Raw genomic sequence first — 18,192 nt, 5'->3', positions numbered from 1 at the left:
CGGATGAATAAAGCGTGAAATGCTTCGACCCCCTATAACGCGATACTGAACCAAATTAGTAGTCCCATTTACATAAAATAGCCCATATAAATGACCCAGACTTAATTAACGAGCGCGTTTATACTCTGTAACTTAAACAAGCTGATATTTCTAGCCTGTTTAGAAATGTCGCGCAACTGTCAAACGTGCATGCGGCTGACAAGCGCGCGCCTTCAACTACAAACATACGAAGCGCGGGCACGATGTCAACTCTGAGACCTCGGCTTGTCATGACCCACAAACTGCTTAGAAAGCATATTTTTAACTGTATGATTTAAACTACGTGCTACAACTGCATAATTGCTAGGGAAAAGCTTAAATGTGACAAGGTAAGTGATCCAAACTGTCCACATGCACTCGACAAACATTCCCGCTCTCGATACACCGATACTTGGCCTGTCTGTCGGGTCTCGTCTCCAGCTCAACTTAACAGCAAGCGCACGGTTTTAAAAGGCCACCTTTTGACCAAACTCACCCCTTTCAGTCGTTTAATAAGTGCATTTTTCTGTCCACTTTTTGCGAGTCCTCTTTCTTCCAGGGCGTTTTTTAAATCTGCAACACGAAGCGAATGAAGCGGTTTCCCGTCTAACGTAACATCCTCGAGTTCCGCCATTTTGCTTCTCGCTCGAACTTCTGGAGGCGTGCACGAGCGCGGTGCGCGTCACCGCTCGCTGCTGATCCCCGGAAGAGAGAGAGCCAGACAGACAAACGTTAAAACACACATACAACTGGCTGCATATTCATAAATAACGTGCATAAATACATGTTTAGCAGTGCTCATTGTAATCTCCATCCAAAATATACCAGAAAGAGTTTCATGCTGCACGGTTGAGCCATTTGATGCTGTGACCCCTGTGTCCTTCATAGCCCACTATAGAAATGTATGGCTTTCATTCCAGTAGGTTTGCTGTTGTACCAGAATGATCCATTTGTGCTTTCACTGGAGTTTACAGCACTTTTGCAATGAGAAACCAGTCTAGCTAAACCTCAACTTGGCCATATGGAAAACTAGCCAGACCAGGCTAGCCAGCAAAGGCTCATAAACATGTATTTTTCTTAAAAAACAAAAACATGACAACCCAATTGAAATAACAACAATGAACTGTCTGGATTCATTAACAAAAATGTATTTTGCAGAATCTCACCATTTGACAAGTACCATAGACTCCCTATATGCAAAGTACCAGTGGAGCGTGTCTTACAAACAAAATGTCGAAATGAACATTAACATAGTGTCAAGAAGCACAAAATATGCATGTCAAAATACATTCTGGTACTAAATAAAAACAGATAATAAAAAAAATCACATTCTCAAAAGCAAACCTTGAATTATTAAATGCGAATTCGCATGAAACATCCCTGGTTATATGTGCATATTTCTTTTAATAAGCAACTTAAAGCCATGCAGACGTTTGATTAAAATAATCAAATAAATATAACTGTATAGCAAATCTAAGCATTACTATAAGCACTTAATTTAAGAACATAAGACAAACAAAGTTAGTGAGATATTTGAGAGGAACGCTTGCTTTCTGAGAACTATTGTGTTAATGCAGTGTGAATATATACAAGGATATTTTTGTACAGAAGAAAATTAAATCTTCAAAAAGCTGTTCAATTTCTCCCAGAAAATGTTTAAATGAATACTTTGAAGTAACTGTTTGGTGCCCTGTTATTATTTTTAATATAATGCAAGTAGGTGGTGTAGTAATACTGATAAAGTCCACAAGATGGCACTTTAAATCAACCAACACACCAACACCAGAGTAAACAATCCAAACAACTCAATCCACTCAATTAGATTTTTAAACACCGAATCTGCTGCTTCCATCTTGAAAGGACTGACAAAATATGTAAAAACTAAAAAGGCCACTGTTTTTCAAAAGGCAGTAATAAAAGGAAGGCTACTTGAGATTTAAACTGTGACATTTTATGGCTAAATCTTTAAAATGCAAGTCACTGTAAAAACACAATGAACCAGTCAAATCAAACAGCAATATTAACACTGACAGCGTTATATCGGTGGCCGACATGTAAATCCTGAATATAAAATGAGGAGATGTGGGTATTTACAGACAGATCGAGAGAGCAGATGGAGGAATTAACAGATGGAGGAACGGGCTTTGACTTATGGCATATGAGGGCGTCTTGTAAACATGAGAGTACATTTATGACAATGACTTGATTTTTCAAGACAGGTGCATGTTTCAACCTGTGTAAGCAGAGCTCAGTTTGGTTAAACCGAGACAGTTAGCATATGAATTACTGTAAGCACCAGCATTTCGACTGCCAGCCACCCTGGAAGCTTCTGATAGATATATATATTGCTGTTTTCAGAAATGCTGCATAGCCTATTTTAAAACAAAAACCCTGTATTATATTTATTGTGCAAGAGTTGTTGCCTAAACCCATAAGCTGCCTTGGTGAGCATGTGTAAAAACTGACTGTGGGAGTGTGAGAATTGTGGGAAGAGAAAATAAAGCAGTGAGTGAAAAAAATGGACCTGACAGACAGGTTTATCTCTGAATCAGCATTGTGGGAAAATAATCTATCCGATTTCACTTCCAGAAATTCAGTAAACGATCGGTTTTCTCATTCAAATAGTGTGTTTAAATAATCAAGCATTCCTTAATGCTCAACTTCTGAATCCCGGTTAGCTTTATCTGTTTTGTTAACATTTTGCAGTACAACTAAACTCTCCCGGGCTGTGAAATTAATCACTTCAATCTCTATAACACCAAGGCCACTTCACATTTACAAACAAACTGAATATAAGACCAGTTTACAAGAGCACCCTTAAACAGAGAAGACCACTTTTACATTGTTTGATGCCAATATAATTAAGGGGACAAAATAAAGCTATTAAAATGTGCCTGAGGTTGCAAACATCTTCACACAAAACACCCATCAATAAGTTATTTTTTAAACAATTTAAGTGTGCTTGGCACCACAAAAAAACTAAGAAAATGAAAGAAAAACACCCCTCTATAGTGTGTCAACTTACACAGGCAAGCAGATACACTCCAACACACTGTTTGATCACTGTTTCACTGATACAAGCAGTGACACGCTTTTGATACCTCCTTGAACGCAGTCATTTATGAAATATATATATATTTATAAAAATAACAAAAATAATAAGGCATTCCACTGTGAAAAAAAAATAATAAAGGAAAAACTCCTCACAAATAACATTAAGATATCTCAGCTAATCGCTGCAGGAGCCCCGAGAAGCCAGCTGCATGCTGGGATAGATCCGCTACTCTGTCCACCATTTCTTGCGTGGCAGGAACTGAAGGGTAATTCTGGGCTGCGCCCTTGGTTGCCACAACAACAGCCTTCAGAGCTTGGCAGAGGCGTCCGCTGGAGGTGGTGACCTGAAGAGACAGACAGTGTTTGTGTGTCAATGCCTTTAAACAGTGTCACCTGTTTATAACTGCATTGCTGGACTCAGAGCAGTCAACATGTTTACTAACAGCTTGTTCATTTACTGAACTCTTCACATTGACTATTGGCCTTAAAGTCTGTAAAAAAAAGTAATGTTTAAAATTTTAAATGTTTATTTTGATAGTGCACAATATTAATCCTTAGGTGAACAATTAATCTGGGCAAGAAAATCCACAAACAAAGTTAATCAATAAAAAAATGACCATTTGTGTTTGGAGTTGCGGTCCTTCTTTGATGACGTCAGTTTGACAGCTTCTGCCACAATGTTCTTAACCACACCCCTCCTACCATTAGTATGCTAAAGAGAGAATGATGCACAAAAATAAAGCCCCACCCCCTACTCAATATTCGGTTTCAGTTGGTAGTACATCAACATCTATCAACAATTGCCGATTTACACAGACTTCAGGTTTGTCAATCCTGTCTTAAAATTGGATAATTGTGGCATTAATTATTAAAGGGTTAGTTCACTGCAAAAAGAGAATTCTGTCATAATTTATGACAACATCTTTCTAAACCCATAAGAACATCGTCAGAACACAAATTATAATTTTTTCAAATCAAATCTGAGAGATTTCTGTCAATCCACTGGAAATATGTTCATTCAAAGACATGTAACTATTAGGGCTGCATGATATTGAAAGATCTGACATCGCGATATTTTGTTACCCTGCGATATATATTCTGATATGAATACAATTGCATCAGATGGCTTCAATAGCTCCATCATTATCTTAATTTACATCATTAAATCATTAATTTACATCGACTGGGGGGATTTTTGTAAGTATGTGATTCATGTATTCAAAATAATAAACAAATTGCAAGCAAATATTATTATAACAGGGCAACGAAAACAGCACTTTATGGTTTGTCCATAAAGTTAAACAGTATTCAAGTACAGAAATTGAAATAACACTGTATAGACTTAATTTGAATAATTCAGTAAAATTATTCTTCATTAAAGTTGCAAATGTACTTTTTTTTTGCCTGAATGCTCTTGAAAAGCGTTTAAAACACAAGCAAATGATAAAGATTCACTCTGTTATGGTTATACTTTGCAATGACTCCACAAATCTCATGTATTCTCAACTGTTGTGCAAATCAACCAGCTAAAATGATATATTGTGGAGCCCTAGTAACAAAAATAATAAAAATAAAAGGATTGCTTTTAATTTTCTACTGGTTTACATTAAACTCCACTAAATTCAATAGGATTTATTTTATTATCATTCATGAAAATTTTAGTGTCAAGAATTTTGAGTGAACATACTTTCATTGAAAAGACAAAAATTTGCGGGATGCACAAATAAATCACACTTCTCAGGCGTAAATAGACACGTGAACATTTTGAGTTTACTTGCTTCATTCGTGCATCAAATTCACCTCACAATAGACATGGATTCGCGTCATGAGCAAGGCTTCTGTCTGCCCACTGACTCTAGCTCCATTGCTACATGGCTAACATGGATTTTATTAAGATAGTTGCTTTACTTTATGTGCTTTAGGAATACTGAAAAACAGCACAGATTCGTTCGGCGCCGTGTCTGAGTCCACTAGATCCTTTCAGACGTGTACCTAGCTCTGGGAGTTCAGCAACTACTCCAGGAACTACACCTGGATGATGGAGGCTTTCAGTGGTGCTTTAGACTGAGCCCAGTTTGATGAGCTGTTGTCTGGTATTGGCAAGAGGATTTCCCCTCGGGACACCAACGACAGGTACTACGTCATAATCACGTCCCTACAAGAGCAAGCTCCTGATTGCTTAACGTGGCGTAAATGTCCACTGAAGATCAGAGTTTTCAACTCGAGCGATTTTACGCCAAACACTCAAAATGTGCCACCTCATTCGTGCATATCGTGTCATTCGGGCCACCTCATTTGCGCAAATCGCACCGCAGGATGTCTATTCGCGTCTTTGCGTTGACTTAACATGTAAATTATTCACACTTGATGCTTCATACGCATCTGGTGTGAATGCAGCATATAAACCTTTATGAGTTTCTTCATTCTGTTGAACACTAAAGAAAATATTTTGAAGAAAGCTGTAAATCTGTAACCACTGACTTCCACAGTATTTGTTTTTTAACTTCTGTGGAAGTTGATAATTACAGGTTTTCAGCTTTCTTCAAAATATCATTTTGAATATCATTCATTTTGAGTACATTTTCATTTTGGGGTGAACTATCCCCTTATCCATTTATGCTTGATAACATATTAACAAAAGTTGCTCAATAATATTACTATCTAGAGTATCAATGTCCTCACCTTTGCTCTGAGATCTGAAGAGCTGAGAAGCCGTGCTAGTGTATCTCCGATAAAGACAAGTTTGTGTGCGGTCACAATGAGACTTTTGCCCCTGGAAACAAAGACTCGGGGTGGCTGGTTCCCTTGGACACTTGTGAACAGTGAGTCGATGGCATCAGCAAGACAAGAAAGATGAGAGAGACTCTGAGAAGAGTAGAAGGAAAGCAGCTCTGAATCCTCCAGAGACATAGAGACTGGCGGTGAAGGACTCAACTGGAGAGAAACGGAGAACAAAATACTCAAATAAAATGCTTACTATACTGCACATAAAGAAATAGAACTGATCTTAATAGAAATAACAGCAAAGCTATCATTTCATTATGTTCATCTGAAAGCAGTCAAATCTATAATATTTCATGCGTCTATGTAACTTATGCATGGTGTAATGCTTTGTTGTTGTGTTTACATTTTTATTCAAAGAAAAAAAAAACACAGTGGCATTTTAATATCACTGAACATGTTGTGTTGAATTCTTTAAACATAATACGTCAGGTAATATTGGAAAATATTACATTGGAGTATCAATAACTTACTTTATTATCAGTTGAGGTGATAAGCTGTGAAGAACTGTGCTCTGTATGGGTGTCTGGTGGAGGCTCCGGCTTCCCCTAATTCAGAACAACAACAAAAAGTAAACATGCATAAAAAGAGAACTGCAGACAATGTTTCAACAATAGAGAATATTGGCAACTTAACACAAAGAGAGGGAACAGAGAAGTAAATGTCTGACTGAATGAGCAGAACAAAAAATAAATCATGAGGAAATGTATTATTTACATTATTATTATTGCTATACAGTAATTGTTTTAGGGATCACCAAAACAAGACTTTGATTAGTCCTCAAAATACAAATTAACATATTTTCACCTGTAAATTTACTGAAAGTTCCCAACTAACATCAGTTATTGTCGTAAAAGCAAATCATTTAGCGGAACAAATAGCCAAAATCCCTTTATGTTATCAACAGATTTAATATATATATTTTATTTACATCTAAATAATTGTATGGAGCACACATATTCAAGTACGATAAACAAATGTTTGTGTAATGTTAAAAAAACATAATAAATAAAACAAAAGACGTTGGTTTTTGGTACATGATGAATACACCAACTTGCATATGTTTTACACTGAAGATGCCCTTTCAGCTGCCATCCAGTACTGGGAAACATCCATGCACACTCATTCATACCCTACGGCCAATTTAGTTTATTTAATTCACCTACAGCGCATGTCTTTGGACTGTGGGGGAAACTGGAGCACCTGGAGGTAACCCATGCAAACTCCACACAGAAATGCCAGCTGACCCAGCCGGGACCCGGAACCAGCAACCTTCTTGCTGTGAGGCGTCAGTGCTAACCACTGAGCCACCTAAAATTATCATATAACTTTGAAATAATTATTTGATTCTAGTAGATTCTTTTTTAAATGCCCTTTTCTGGATCTTTTCAACTTTGGCTACCTTCAAGTTAGGAGGCAAAGAAAGTCTTATGCTGGTAATACATGGCGACTTTTTGAGCAATTTTGCCAGGTAATTTTGCAGAGCGATATTGCTTGGCTACTTTTCTATCTGCTTGTTAAGTCTGATGTCATGCGAATCGGCTTCCAGGTCCCATCGCTATATCAAACTGTATGGGGAGATTCATCTAATGGTAATAATGAACATTTACAAAGCGCTGTGATACTTTTGAAAATCACGATCGCAATATATATATATATATATATATATATATATATATATATATATATATATATATATATATATATATATATATATATACAGAAGTGCTGTGCTTGTTAACAGAATTAAGTGTTAAAATAAGGCGAATTTAAATGAAAAATAAGGAACATCCTGGATCTTTGCTTTTCTTTATTATTTTTAATTTATTATAGAAGTACCGGATTGGGTTTCGGTATCAGTAGATACTCAAAATAAAATGACTCAGACTCGGACTCGAGGACAAAAAACCTGATCAGGACATCCCTAAATATTGGTCCATATTTTAACAAGATCAATTTCAAACACTTGTTGATTTAAAAACAGACACACAAACTTTAGCATTTGCAGCCCATGCATTCTCCGCAAATCCTCCATAAAACAGCTGTCTAACCTGCAGTTTGACGTATCCCACACTATCACCTACAGGATATGATGGCGGTGGTGTAGGAGTGAGGCCGATTCCTGCATACTCATTGCCTGGTTCCTCATCCTCCATCCTTCCCACAGCAGGAACTAAAGAAACTGGTGCTGGGGGCAATGGGAAGGCAGCGGGTGGTGGAGGCGGCAGCGGTCGTTCCTGAATCCAGCTGCCTTTCCGTGACCCCATGTCCCCTGCTATCGGTTTGACCTCTGCCACTGGCAATGCAGGTAGAGGCCTTCGGGACAGAGAGTCCTGGGAAGGTAGACGAGGTCTTGTTTGGCTTTGTAAAAGGGCGGCAGAGTCTTCAAGAGCACCACGGACCATCGAGAGCAGACCGTCTGCTGGAGGGGAAGTACCGCACACTGAGAGGGCAGGCAGGAGGTCAGAAAGACGTGACCAAGCATGCTGGAGAACTGGAGGAATATCTCCAACATGGCCAGCCTTCCAGATGGAAAGGATCTCAGCCAAAGCAGCGGCGAGGTCCCGGGACGGGGTGGTGGGGAGAGAGGCGGAGGCTAAAGCGGATTGGACTAGAGTTGAGAGTGACGTTTTCCACTGGATGTCCCCAGAGCCAGTGCTTGATACAGACAAGCGGCGCGTTGGGATTTCCAGATTGAGGGCAGGCATGTCGTAGATGCCTCCGTCAGGTTCTGACACATCGTCAATCGCATCTTGCTTTCTCAGACTGGAAATCGAATAGCTACGTCCGTTTACAACCGTTTCTACAGTTAATCCCGACAGCTCGCTTGCCTCCAAGGGTAAACCAGGAAGACTGGGAACACTGTACACATCCTCATCCTCTGCATCTCCAATTGCAGCAGCAGATCCTGGAATATTGTAGGTTTGCTGCTGATGCTCTGAGGAATTCAAGGCCAGGGTGGGAACATCATAAATCTGAAATATAAGAACGATGACAACATGGTTACTGAGTGCTTACAGTGTTTAGAAAGAGTAACAACGGATTTTGGATTCTAACCTACATTCACTTGTACACTTGAGAAATTCTGAATGCTATTGTGCAACTTGTGTGATATACCATGGATCAACTTGAAGATCAGTATACATTATAAAACTATTGAAATCTGACAAGATATTAAAACACTAGATATTTGACTCCTCATGACCTAATTCACAGCACACAGACAGATGATGACAGATGGATAGCACTTGTTGTTGTTTTTGGATCAGTCACTTGTCAGTGTTTATTGGTACTTGTTTTGCAGTGTGAATATGTTGAATCCTCACTTGTCCTGGTTGTTAAATGTGTGAGAAGTCACATCCTGTTATCTAATGATTGCCTGCATTTGTTGGTGTGAATCATGGTAAAAGTTTCAAGACTGGAACCACATTTAAATACAGGAGTAAATCTCCTAAATCATGTTGTGTGTGTGTGTGTGTACTGTATGTAACAAGACTTGCTCTTAAGTTTGATGATACACATGGCAGGAGTGTCCAATGCTGCAGTTTAGCTCAAAACAAGCAGCAACACACGTGCCTGGAAGTTTCTAATGATTCTGAAGACCTTGATTAACTGGTTCAGGTGTGTTTAATTAGGGCTAAAATTAAACTGTAGGACACTAGCCCTCAAGGAACAGGTTTGAACATCCCTGCTCTTTGGGCTTGACGCATAAAACGATCAAGTTTAAGTAATTAAAGTGGGTAGGCATGCATAGCAATTCTTTGATCATGTTTCAGATATACAGCTTTTAGATTTATTTGGATGCATTTTTGGACTTATTTGGTGTTTTTTCTAGCAAAATCTGGAAACAGTAGTGAGTTAAAGCCCATAGCCCTTTAGTTGTCTTGGACGGTGAATCCAAGGAAGAGACATTTCTGTGGTATGTGTTTTGATACATTATTAACTAGCTGTTCAGCTTGGTGTAGCTGAATAGAATTTTGTAAATGTGGCTGTCAACACTTTTTCTAGTCTCAATTTGACTGTTCAACAGGGTTGTCACTTCCATAAATTGTTTATCTCTGTGTGGAGAACACAATTAAGCACTAAAAGAATTAAAATTTAGCTTGAAAGTGGCCATGACCTATATGTGCATTAAATGCCCCTGAAAATATCAAGCATGTTTCATAGTCTGAATGGAATTATATCCTGAAGCTTCAACACCAGAAACAACACATTTTATGTGAAGTCTGTCAACTGTGATGGTCCAGAACAGGGGTGCCCTGGTCCTGGAGGGCCAGTGTCCAGCAGATTTTAGCTCCTATTTGCCTCAGCACACCTGCACGGATGTTTCTAGAAAGCCTGGTAGGAGCTTGATTAGCTAGCCCAGGTGTGTCTGTTTGGGGTTGGAACTAAACTTTGCAGGACACTGGCCCTCCAGGACCAAGTTTGGGCACCCCTGGTCTAAAATCTCCTTGCTTTGACTTCAAAAACTAGTGTCGACTCCTTTGGGACAGCAAAATCTGTGTTGTGTATTTGGCAATTTATTTATCTCATAGTGTAGTGGCCTTGGATCATTGCTTAAGTTTGGTCACCACCAATATGCAACTAAGGTGACAGGTTTCACTTTTGCACCAACTACTAATATTTCGATTAAAAACATTAACAAAATCATAATTTTATGGTCACTATGTGTATTTAAAGTTGATCCCATGTATAGTATACAGATCTAAGCATCCATTGGAGATTTAAAAGAAAAAACGAAAGAGAAATTGGGAAGAGAAAGATAATGGGTGGAGGGCTAAAGAGAGCCACATGGGTCTAGTTAATCTGCTCAACCCGACAGGCGGCTGTGACTTGTGTGAACAAGAGAAAAGTGTTAGAAGAGATTAGCTCATAGCAGAAAAAAAGGTGTGGTTTACAAACAAAAGAACTAGAGAGGACTGAGAAAACCAGAATCAAAGAATAGCACAAAAAAGAAGAAAAATCACAAGGCATTGTATGTAAATATCCAAAACCTCTGGCAGATGAATGAGAATTCTGTGATGAATTGCACACTCTTACACTGAAAACTGTCCTCTGGACTAAAGCTCTTAAATCTCATTTACATGAATGCATATTCGAATATGCTGTGTGAAGGCACTTTGTATTAAGCCAAGAGTACTACATGCATATACATAACATTTCAAAGTATCGTCGTACCTCGCTATAACACGGTTCACTTTTTGCGGTTACGCAGATTTTTTTGTGTGCAATTTGACATGCTTTTTTTTTACAGTGCTATGAGTTCTGCATCCTGATTGGGGCGTTGTGTTCTGTGTCCTGATTGGCTGTCAATCAATCTCCTCTATGCCGTGTCTCCTGTACAGTACAGAATGCATTTAGCTTGCCAAATTTACATAAATCTTCGATCGCTAGCAGTGTGACTCTGATGTGCTGTACAGTATGTTTGCAAGTTTTCTCCCCACAATCTTGACGAAATGTTCTGGACTGTTAAAGGCACCTACGGCAGCACGCAAAAGGCAGAAGAAGATGCTAACCATTGCACAAAAAGTTGAACTTCTGCACATGGTAAAGGAAGTTAGTGGTTACACAGCTGTAGGGCGCTATTATGAAATACATTAATGAAGATCAAATGGTCTTTCGTTTTATTCTATAATAGTAGATTTATTTTTCTACAAAGGTTTGAACTTTGAGAGGGTTTAAACAAGAGAGAAAAGTGTGCAAATGTTAATGCCTGTGTAAAAAAAGTGTTTAAAGTGTGTAGTGAGGTTTTACAGCCTTAAAACATCTATAATAATTGTAAAAAAATAAGACCGCTTCGTGGATTTTGCCTGTTGTGAGTTATTTTTAAGATATACTGTAACTCCTGCTATTAACAAGGAACCACTGTATACTGGAAAATATCATCTTTTTTCAGAGCCTCTGGTACTTATTTCCAGAAGATATGACCTATCTTCATACTATCTGAATAAAATTAGAGGAGTCTGAGCAAACTGAACATAAAGTGTATCCACTGTTACAAAATCAGACTCCACACATCCCAAATGCACAAATTATCCCAATGACAGTATTTACTTTAGTATTTTTTCACATTTACTAGAATAGGAGTAAAGCACAGTTTAGTTTGAGCTTTACCTTCAGATGTAAATCATGCTAAAGGTCAATGGTACTTTTGTGGCTCATGACTAGTTCAACTGTGCAAGAGAAATATGAGAGCTATGGAAGAAAGCGAAGCCTTTGTATCATACAAAGCCATCATTTGGCTTTAAAAGACATTGTATAAAAGACATGTATTGTGCTATTTGTTGCCTATAGGAATTAGAAAGCCTCAGTATGGACAAAAGCAAGAACAACAATCTAACTATCATTTTCTTCAGTGTTTGATTTCTTACCTCAGAAACCTGATCGTTGTTAACGGTTAGAGCACGAGGAGTGTTATAAATTCCATCATCCTCCTCAGAAGGCACTGCAGAAACTGGATGTTGCCACCTATTAGTGGGAGGTGTATCATATACCTGAGGAAAACAAGGATGAATATAAAAAATCTCATTGGCTATTGCCCCCACAATTTCTGCCGAGACATTTCATCCATCTTCTGCAGAGCTATCATTTTAACACTTTTTATTTATCTCACCTCCTCACTGAGTTTCTCCTCCTGAGAACTGGCACTGTCTCTCTTCCTCACCATTTCGCTGTTGTTCTTCATCTCGTCGGCTTGCGTCTGTCCACTTTTACTTCCCTGTCTCTCCTCCTCCAGCATGTTTGTCGGTGGGGGAGCAGGGTTTGCCTGGAGAACAGGTTTGGCCGCTGGAATTGCACTAGACTGAGGTAAATCCTTCCTGGTTACACTTCTAACTGGAGGTGCTGGCGGAGGGGGTTTCCGGCTAAAGTTTGGGGAGCTGGGTACTCCTGACTTTCCCGTCCTAGTGAGTAGAGGGGATTCTCTCAATTTTCCTCGACCAACAGGAGTAGTTGAGGTAGTACCCTTCTGGGATCCTCGCCCAGATGGAGGTGTCTGCTTTATGTTTTGGCCTGGTGTTGAGGCACTAGACACTACTACAGTTCCAGCTGGGTTTTTACGGTCAGATTGAGAGGGTCCTTGATATGGCTCCTCCAGGTGGGGTCGGAGTTTGATACATCCCTGGGGCATCCTGGCCACTCTTATTCTGAGATGGACTAATGGGGGAAGATGGGCTGTTTCTGAGAGCTATCTTATCCACAAGTCTAGAAGTCACTCCTGCTACACTCTGTCCTGACACTGGGGCACCACTTGTAGGAGTCTGATATAAATTCTCACTTGTCAGTGCAGTGACAGCTGGTCTAGGAACCAAGTAGCATCCATCAGAATGCCCAGCGCTTGCATCTCGTGGACTTAAATACCTCGACTCCCCTGCTGTTTCTGCAGCAGACCTGGGAACAGCACTTGGAGTCAGGTAGACTGAATCTGTTGGCAAAGCAACTTGTGATCTGTGTTGTGCTGCCAGTGGCGCAGGAGAGGTGGGTGTCTGGTAGAGGGTCCCTGACTCACCACCCCGTCCTCGAAGTGAAGGTGAGCGTGGTCGTCCCGCCACACCTACATCCCCCCAGTCCGGACGAGGCCTGGTTCCAGAACTAGAATGTGATCGTGGTCTTCCTGCATCAGAGTGGCGTAGCTCTCCAGATCTGCACTGGGCAGGAGCAGCCCCAGGGCTCTGATACACCCCTTCAGCTAAGCTGGGTGGTGAGAGATACACCCCATCCGAATCTTCAGCACTCAATCCATTTACCCTGCCCTGCTGACCAGAAGGTATATGAACAGAGTCCACACTAGGAGTTTGTCGGGCATCTGTACCTGCACTCGAAGCCGGAGCCTGAGTACTTTGGAGCAGGCGTAATCGGTTGGCAGGGGCAATGCCTTGACGGCCATGTAGGGAGCAGAGCCACCACCCTGGTCCACCATCCTGTTCCTGGTTCAGAACCATCAGGATATCCCCTTTACGGAAAGCCAACTCCTCTGGGCTTTCAGCAGCATTATCAAAAAGTGCCTTTGCGAGTATTGTCTACAAGACCAAACAAAAAACATACATTTAGGAGAATAAATCAAAGAAAAGTCTTCAAATAAAATCTAACAAGATAAGGCACAGTACAATAACCAGTTTCAAGGTTTATCGCGATTAGAAAAGTCAAGTTTTCTGTTATACTGTTCCTAGGGTAAATTCAAGTTGTTTAATGTGTTTTTTATTATTTAGCCTGACATGTTTACTCTTACAAAATATTTGAAATGTTTCCTAAAATAAAATGTTGTATTCAATTTGGAAAAAAACATATGTTGTTTTTATACCCAGACATTTAAAAAGAATATATTTTAGAGCAGTAATCACAATACTGTGAAACCGTGATATTTTAATCCAAGGTCAACATACCATCACAAACTTATACCGGCCCATGCCTAATCAAGACAAATCTCCTTTTCTCTTAGTGTTTTCTAAGCTAGCTTTTTAATAAACCTGGCAATATTGTTTGCTCTGTATCAAATCACTTATACTCAACTGTAAATCACCTTGGACACATTCATACAAGTAACCTTTAATAAAAACAATGCAACATTATTATAAAATCTGCCCAATTTGATTAAATAAAAAGACACAGACGAAAGAAACCTTTTAACATTTCTCTGCTGGAAATGAGGAACTACAGCAATAATGCAGCAGCCACGCTAGATTTCACTAGACTTCACATAATCCAATTGTTGTTTAAATTCAATGTACTCGGTTTAAATGGATTTATTTGAGTCTTCAGCTGACTCTACTTCTGCAGCATTTGAGCACTGTATTAGTAAGGGAAGTCAAAAAATAGGAACACCATATAAAGGATCTGACTAGGTCTCTTTAACCAGCATAATTAATCTGTGTAATCATGTGTGCATGAATCAATTTGTTTTCGTTTGCTTAAACACAACTACCAAATATTCACAACAACAAAAGACCAATAATGACCATGTCATGACTCTAAAATTACCACAAGAGTCTCATAGTTGACCAATGAGTCTCATCGAAAACACAATGACAACTTGCATTAATTAACTGATGGCCAGTACATTGCAAGTTCACTGCTGACCTAAATTCTTGTCATACATGAAGCCTACAGATCAGCTCACTTAAATGCCACTGAAAAAGAGCAGCTCGCAGTTTGAGTGACGTTACCAATATAATGGGTTGGCCTTACAGTCTTTTGTATTCAGAGCACCACACTGCTGGCTTCATGGGTAAATCAATATTGATAGAGAGAATGCATAAGTAAGGCCAGAGGTCTGTGATTATGGGAGAGAGGGAATTAGTGATTAAGGGATAGAGGCGCTGAATTGATGATAATGAGGAAGACTCATGGGGGAGGGGCTCAACATCTGTCCCCTGGTTTTAGGTCCTTTTGTCATCCCCTTTTATACCTCTAAATTTCCCTCTCATTCCCCCCAGGGGACGTGGTGCTGTGGGGCAAGCTGAGCCCCAGTTCCCCCTCCTCCATACTAGCAGCGGATATGAATATTGTCAGATTAGACAGCAGAACGTTTAACAGTGGTCGCACGAACATACTTACAGAAAGGGACATGTTTGAAGCCGTTTTACCACAGTTTGTAAATATGTTAACTCCACATGGGCTCTTCACAGAAGCTGTATCCCATTTACATGTATCCTGTGTGATCCATCTTAATTTTTTGCATGGATTTCCCAATAACTGTGCAGCTGTGGCAAATACAATGGCGTTAATATCCAGAAAGATCAATTTCTCAAAACCATGATTGCTGTCCTTTCGGATTTGTGACTTTCATCACATCTGACAGATGCTGCACGTATGGAACCTAGAAGATCAAAACAAACACATTTTATTATAAAATCTTGATAAGATACTAGCATGTTACTAATACAGAGATGACACTGTTAAGAAACAGTCAACTGCAGTGGTTAAACTAGTCTGACCAGCTTTGAGGCTCCAGCAAGTGAAGTTCAGGCAAAAAAAAAAATCATATTTCATTGGAATATTGCGTTTATATATCGTTAAGTAGAGCTATAACATGAAACGTTTGACCAAGGCAAGTTTATTTATATAGCATGCATAGACAATGGTAATTCAAAGTGCTTTACATAAACAAAAATGAAAGAAACAAGAAAATAAAAACTATTAAAGGACTTAAAAATGATTGAAATAGATACAAACAGATTAAATACAGGTTATAAAAGAATAAAAAAAGAAAAGAAAGCTATAATAGTGCGACCAGCCTGATTGAATCGAAGATAATGTGCTATATGATATCATAACTTTGTAATTAAAGGTTTATAACAGAGGATACAATGTTTCCTATTTGGTCATGATTTTTTTTTATATTGTTATTTAATCATTATTTTAAGATTACCACAAATTAAATTAATACAATCATTGATGTGGCTCAACCAACCCAGCCTTGTGACTAGGTAACTGGCCTTTCAGACAGAAGACATGTACATTTGTTTATATATTAGCCTAAAAGACTATTACAATCCTCACATACTGTAGTTTAAGTCTTGTTTGATAGATTAAAAGTCGAAAGACTGCATAAGGGGGAAAATCCGCCAAGCCACGTTTCGTTTTCCATCAAGACATCTCAAGGTTTCTTTTATGCAGTAAAGCCAAATGAGACGCACAGAGGATTAAAATAACATAGATATACCAGAGGTAAAACAGGCAAAGCTCCCATTCATTCGGTAAACCGGTGCCAAATGTATTAGTTTCACAATACTGAATACATTTTACTATTTCAATCACAAAGACGCTAAACAAGCGGCGTTCAGCCAGTGTGAATGTTAACTAATCAGGCAATATTCGTCTTACCGTTCGGTTCACATGCCTGGAAATAGCATCTGCAAATACAGAAGTAGAGTCAAACGCCGCAAATCATAGCTTCTCAGAAAGACAGCGATGCACGGCTGTTGTTTTTCTTTTCTTTCTTTGGGGATAACGCGTCTCGCTCCGCCAGGCTTCGCCCTACCCTGGCCTTCTTGGTTTTGAATTACAGTTGAGCGCATATGGTCGCTCCCCCCTCATTGTGGCCGACGCCGCACGGCTCCTAGGGTGAGTCACGCCCTCTAGTGGAACTCTATATGTCTGTCTGTCTGTCTGTCTGTCTGTCTGTCTGTCTATCTAATTATCTATCTATCTGTCTGTCTGTCAGTTTTTTTTTTTAAATCAATTTAGGGTAATTCTGTTGTAAATAGCCTATTTATTTACATTCCCAAATTCTGCTTCTGAAAGCTGGCATAATGAAAGCCTAATTATGTTCACAATCAAATTAAACAAGTTGAAAATTCACGGACTTATACAGATTAGGAAATTCAACTCAGTTCATCTTTATTTCTATAGCACTTTAACAATTTAGCCTTGAGTCAAAGCAGCTTAATGAAGCTCTAGTAAACTGAAACTGCTTCAGTCTAGTCTTGGACTGAATTGACTAAAATTTCTTTAGTAAACTCATTAGAACTCGGTCAGACTGAACGAGAGAGAAGAATAGAGAGAGAGAGAGGAGAGAGGAGAAGAGAGAGAGAGAGAGAGAGAGAGATTAGAGAGAGAGAGAGAGAAACAATAGAATCTTGCCAAGATATGTTAAGCATTCGCATGGCTGTTAGTATTCCATCACCATAGCTAAAACATGAAAGAAATTCATGCTAAATTTTAAATTAAAATGTGGCACTAACCGCAGTGTTCTGATTAAACAATCAGGGCAACTTAAAATATATTAGCATGAGACAGAATGATTCAAGGTTAATTCACCCCACAAATGGTAATATCCTATCAAAGTTTTTCACTCTATGTTGTTATATCCCATGATAACCTTTGTTCATCATGGAGCACAAATGAAGAAATATTTGTATAAAACTCAGAGAGATTTTCAAAGACCAGAAAAGAACAAAAATCATTGTCAAAACATTCATTGGACATCAGTGGAATCAATATGAAGCGCATGAGTACATTTGAACTGTCTCTGGACAGTTGCTCTATATGAAGGGTCAGAGAGCTCTTAGATTTCATCTGAAATATCTTAGTTTGTGTTCTGAAGATAAATGAAGGTCTCATGGGATTGGAATGAGGGTGAGTTATTAATAACATCATTTACATTTTTGGGTGAATTAACCTTTTAATAAGCTTATACTTAAGGGTTTTTGTTTATACAGACAATAAATAAATGAATAAATATATAAAATAAAGACAGAAAGTGGTAAGATTATCCTAAAACATTCAGTATAAATGTAACATTAGGTTTTACACGGCATCTCATAAGAAAGTTTCCTTGTGCAGCTTAGTATAGATTTAAAGATTATTTTGAAAACAACAGGACTTAACAACAGGAACTAT

At 38.9% G+C, this 18,192-nt stretch overlaps 2 protein-coding genes across 2 annotated transcripts in view; both read right to left on the bottom strand.

Annotated features, from left to right (window-relative positions):
• Nucleotides 1-668, bottom strand: part of acin1b (apoptotic chromatin condensation inducer 1b) — a 30,719-nt gene extending 30,051 nt beyond the window's left edge. The window contains exon 1 of the mRNA XM_056461295.1: nucleotides 515-668. Within this exon, the coding sequence (XP_056317270.1) occupies nucleotides 515-652 (138 nt within the window). The 5' untranslated portion in view covers nucleotides 653-668. The remainder of the gene's footprint in view (nucleotides 1-514) is intronic.
• A 482-nt stretch (nucleotides 669-1,150) lies between these two features.
• On the bottom strand, nucleotides 1,151-16,844 carry efs (embryonal Fyn-associated substrate). Its single transcript, XM_056461294.1, is given in 9 exon segments — nucleotides 1,151-3,416; nucleotides 5,755-6,006; nucleotides 6,327-6,401; nucleotides 7,905-8,828; nucleotides 12,225-12,347; nucleotides 12,467-12,925; nucleotides 12,927-13,871; nucleotides 15,406-15,667; nucleotides 16,675-16,844. Coding segments are annotated over 8 exon segments (2,973 nt in total). The 5' UTR covers nucleotides 15,418-15,667; nucleotides 16,675-16,844; the 3' UTR covers nucleotides 1,151-3,233.
• Between the last annotated feature and the right edge of the window lie 1,348 nt (nucleotides 16,845-18,192).

This window comes from Danio aesculapii, chromosome 7 (genome assembly GCF_903798145.1).
Source record: "Danio aesculapii chromosome 7, fDanAes4.1, whole genome shotgun sequence".
Lineage (NCBI taxonomy): Eukaryota > Metazoa > Chordata > Actinopteri > Cypriniformes > Danionidae > Danio > Danio aesculapii.
The sequence above is the reverse complement of the archived record's forward strand: the minus strand, read 5'-3'. Positions and strand labels throughout refer to the sequence as shown.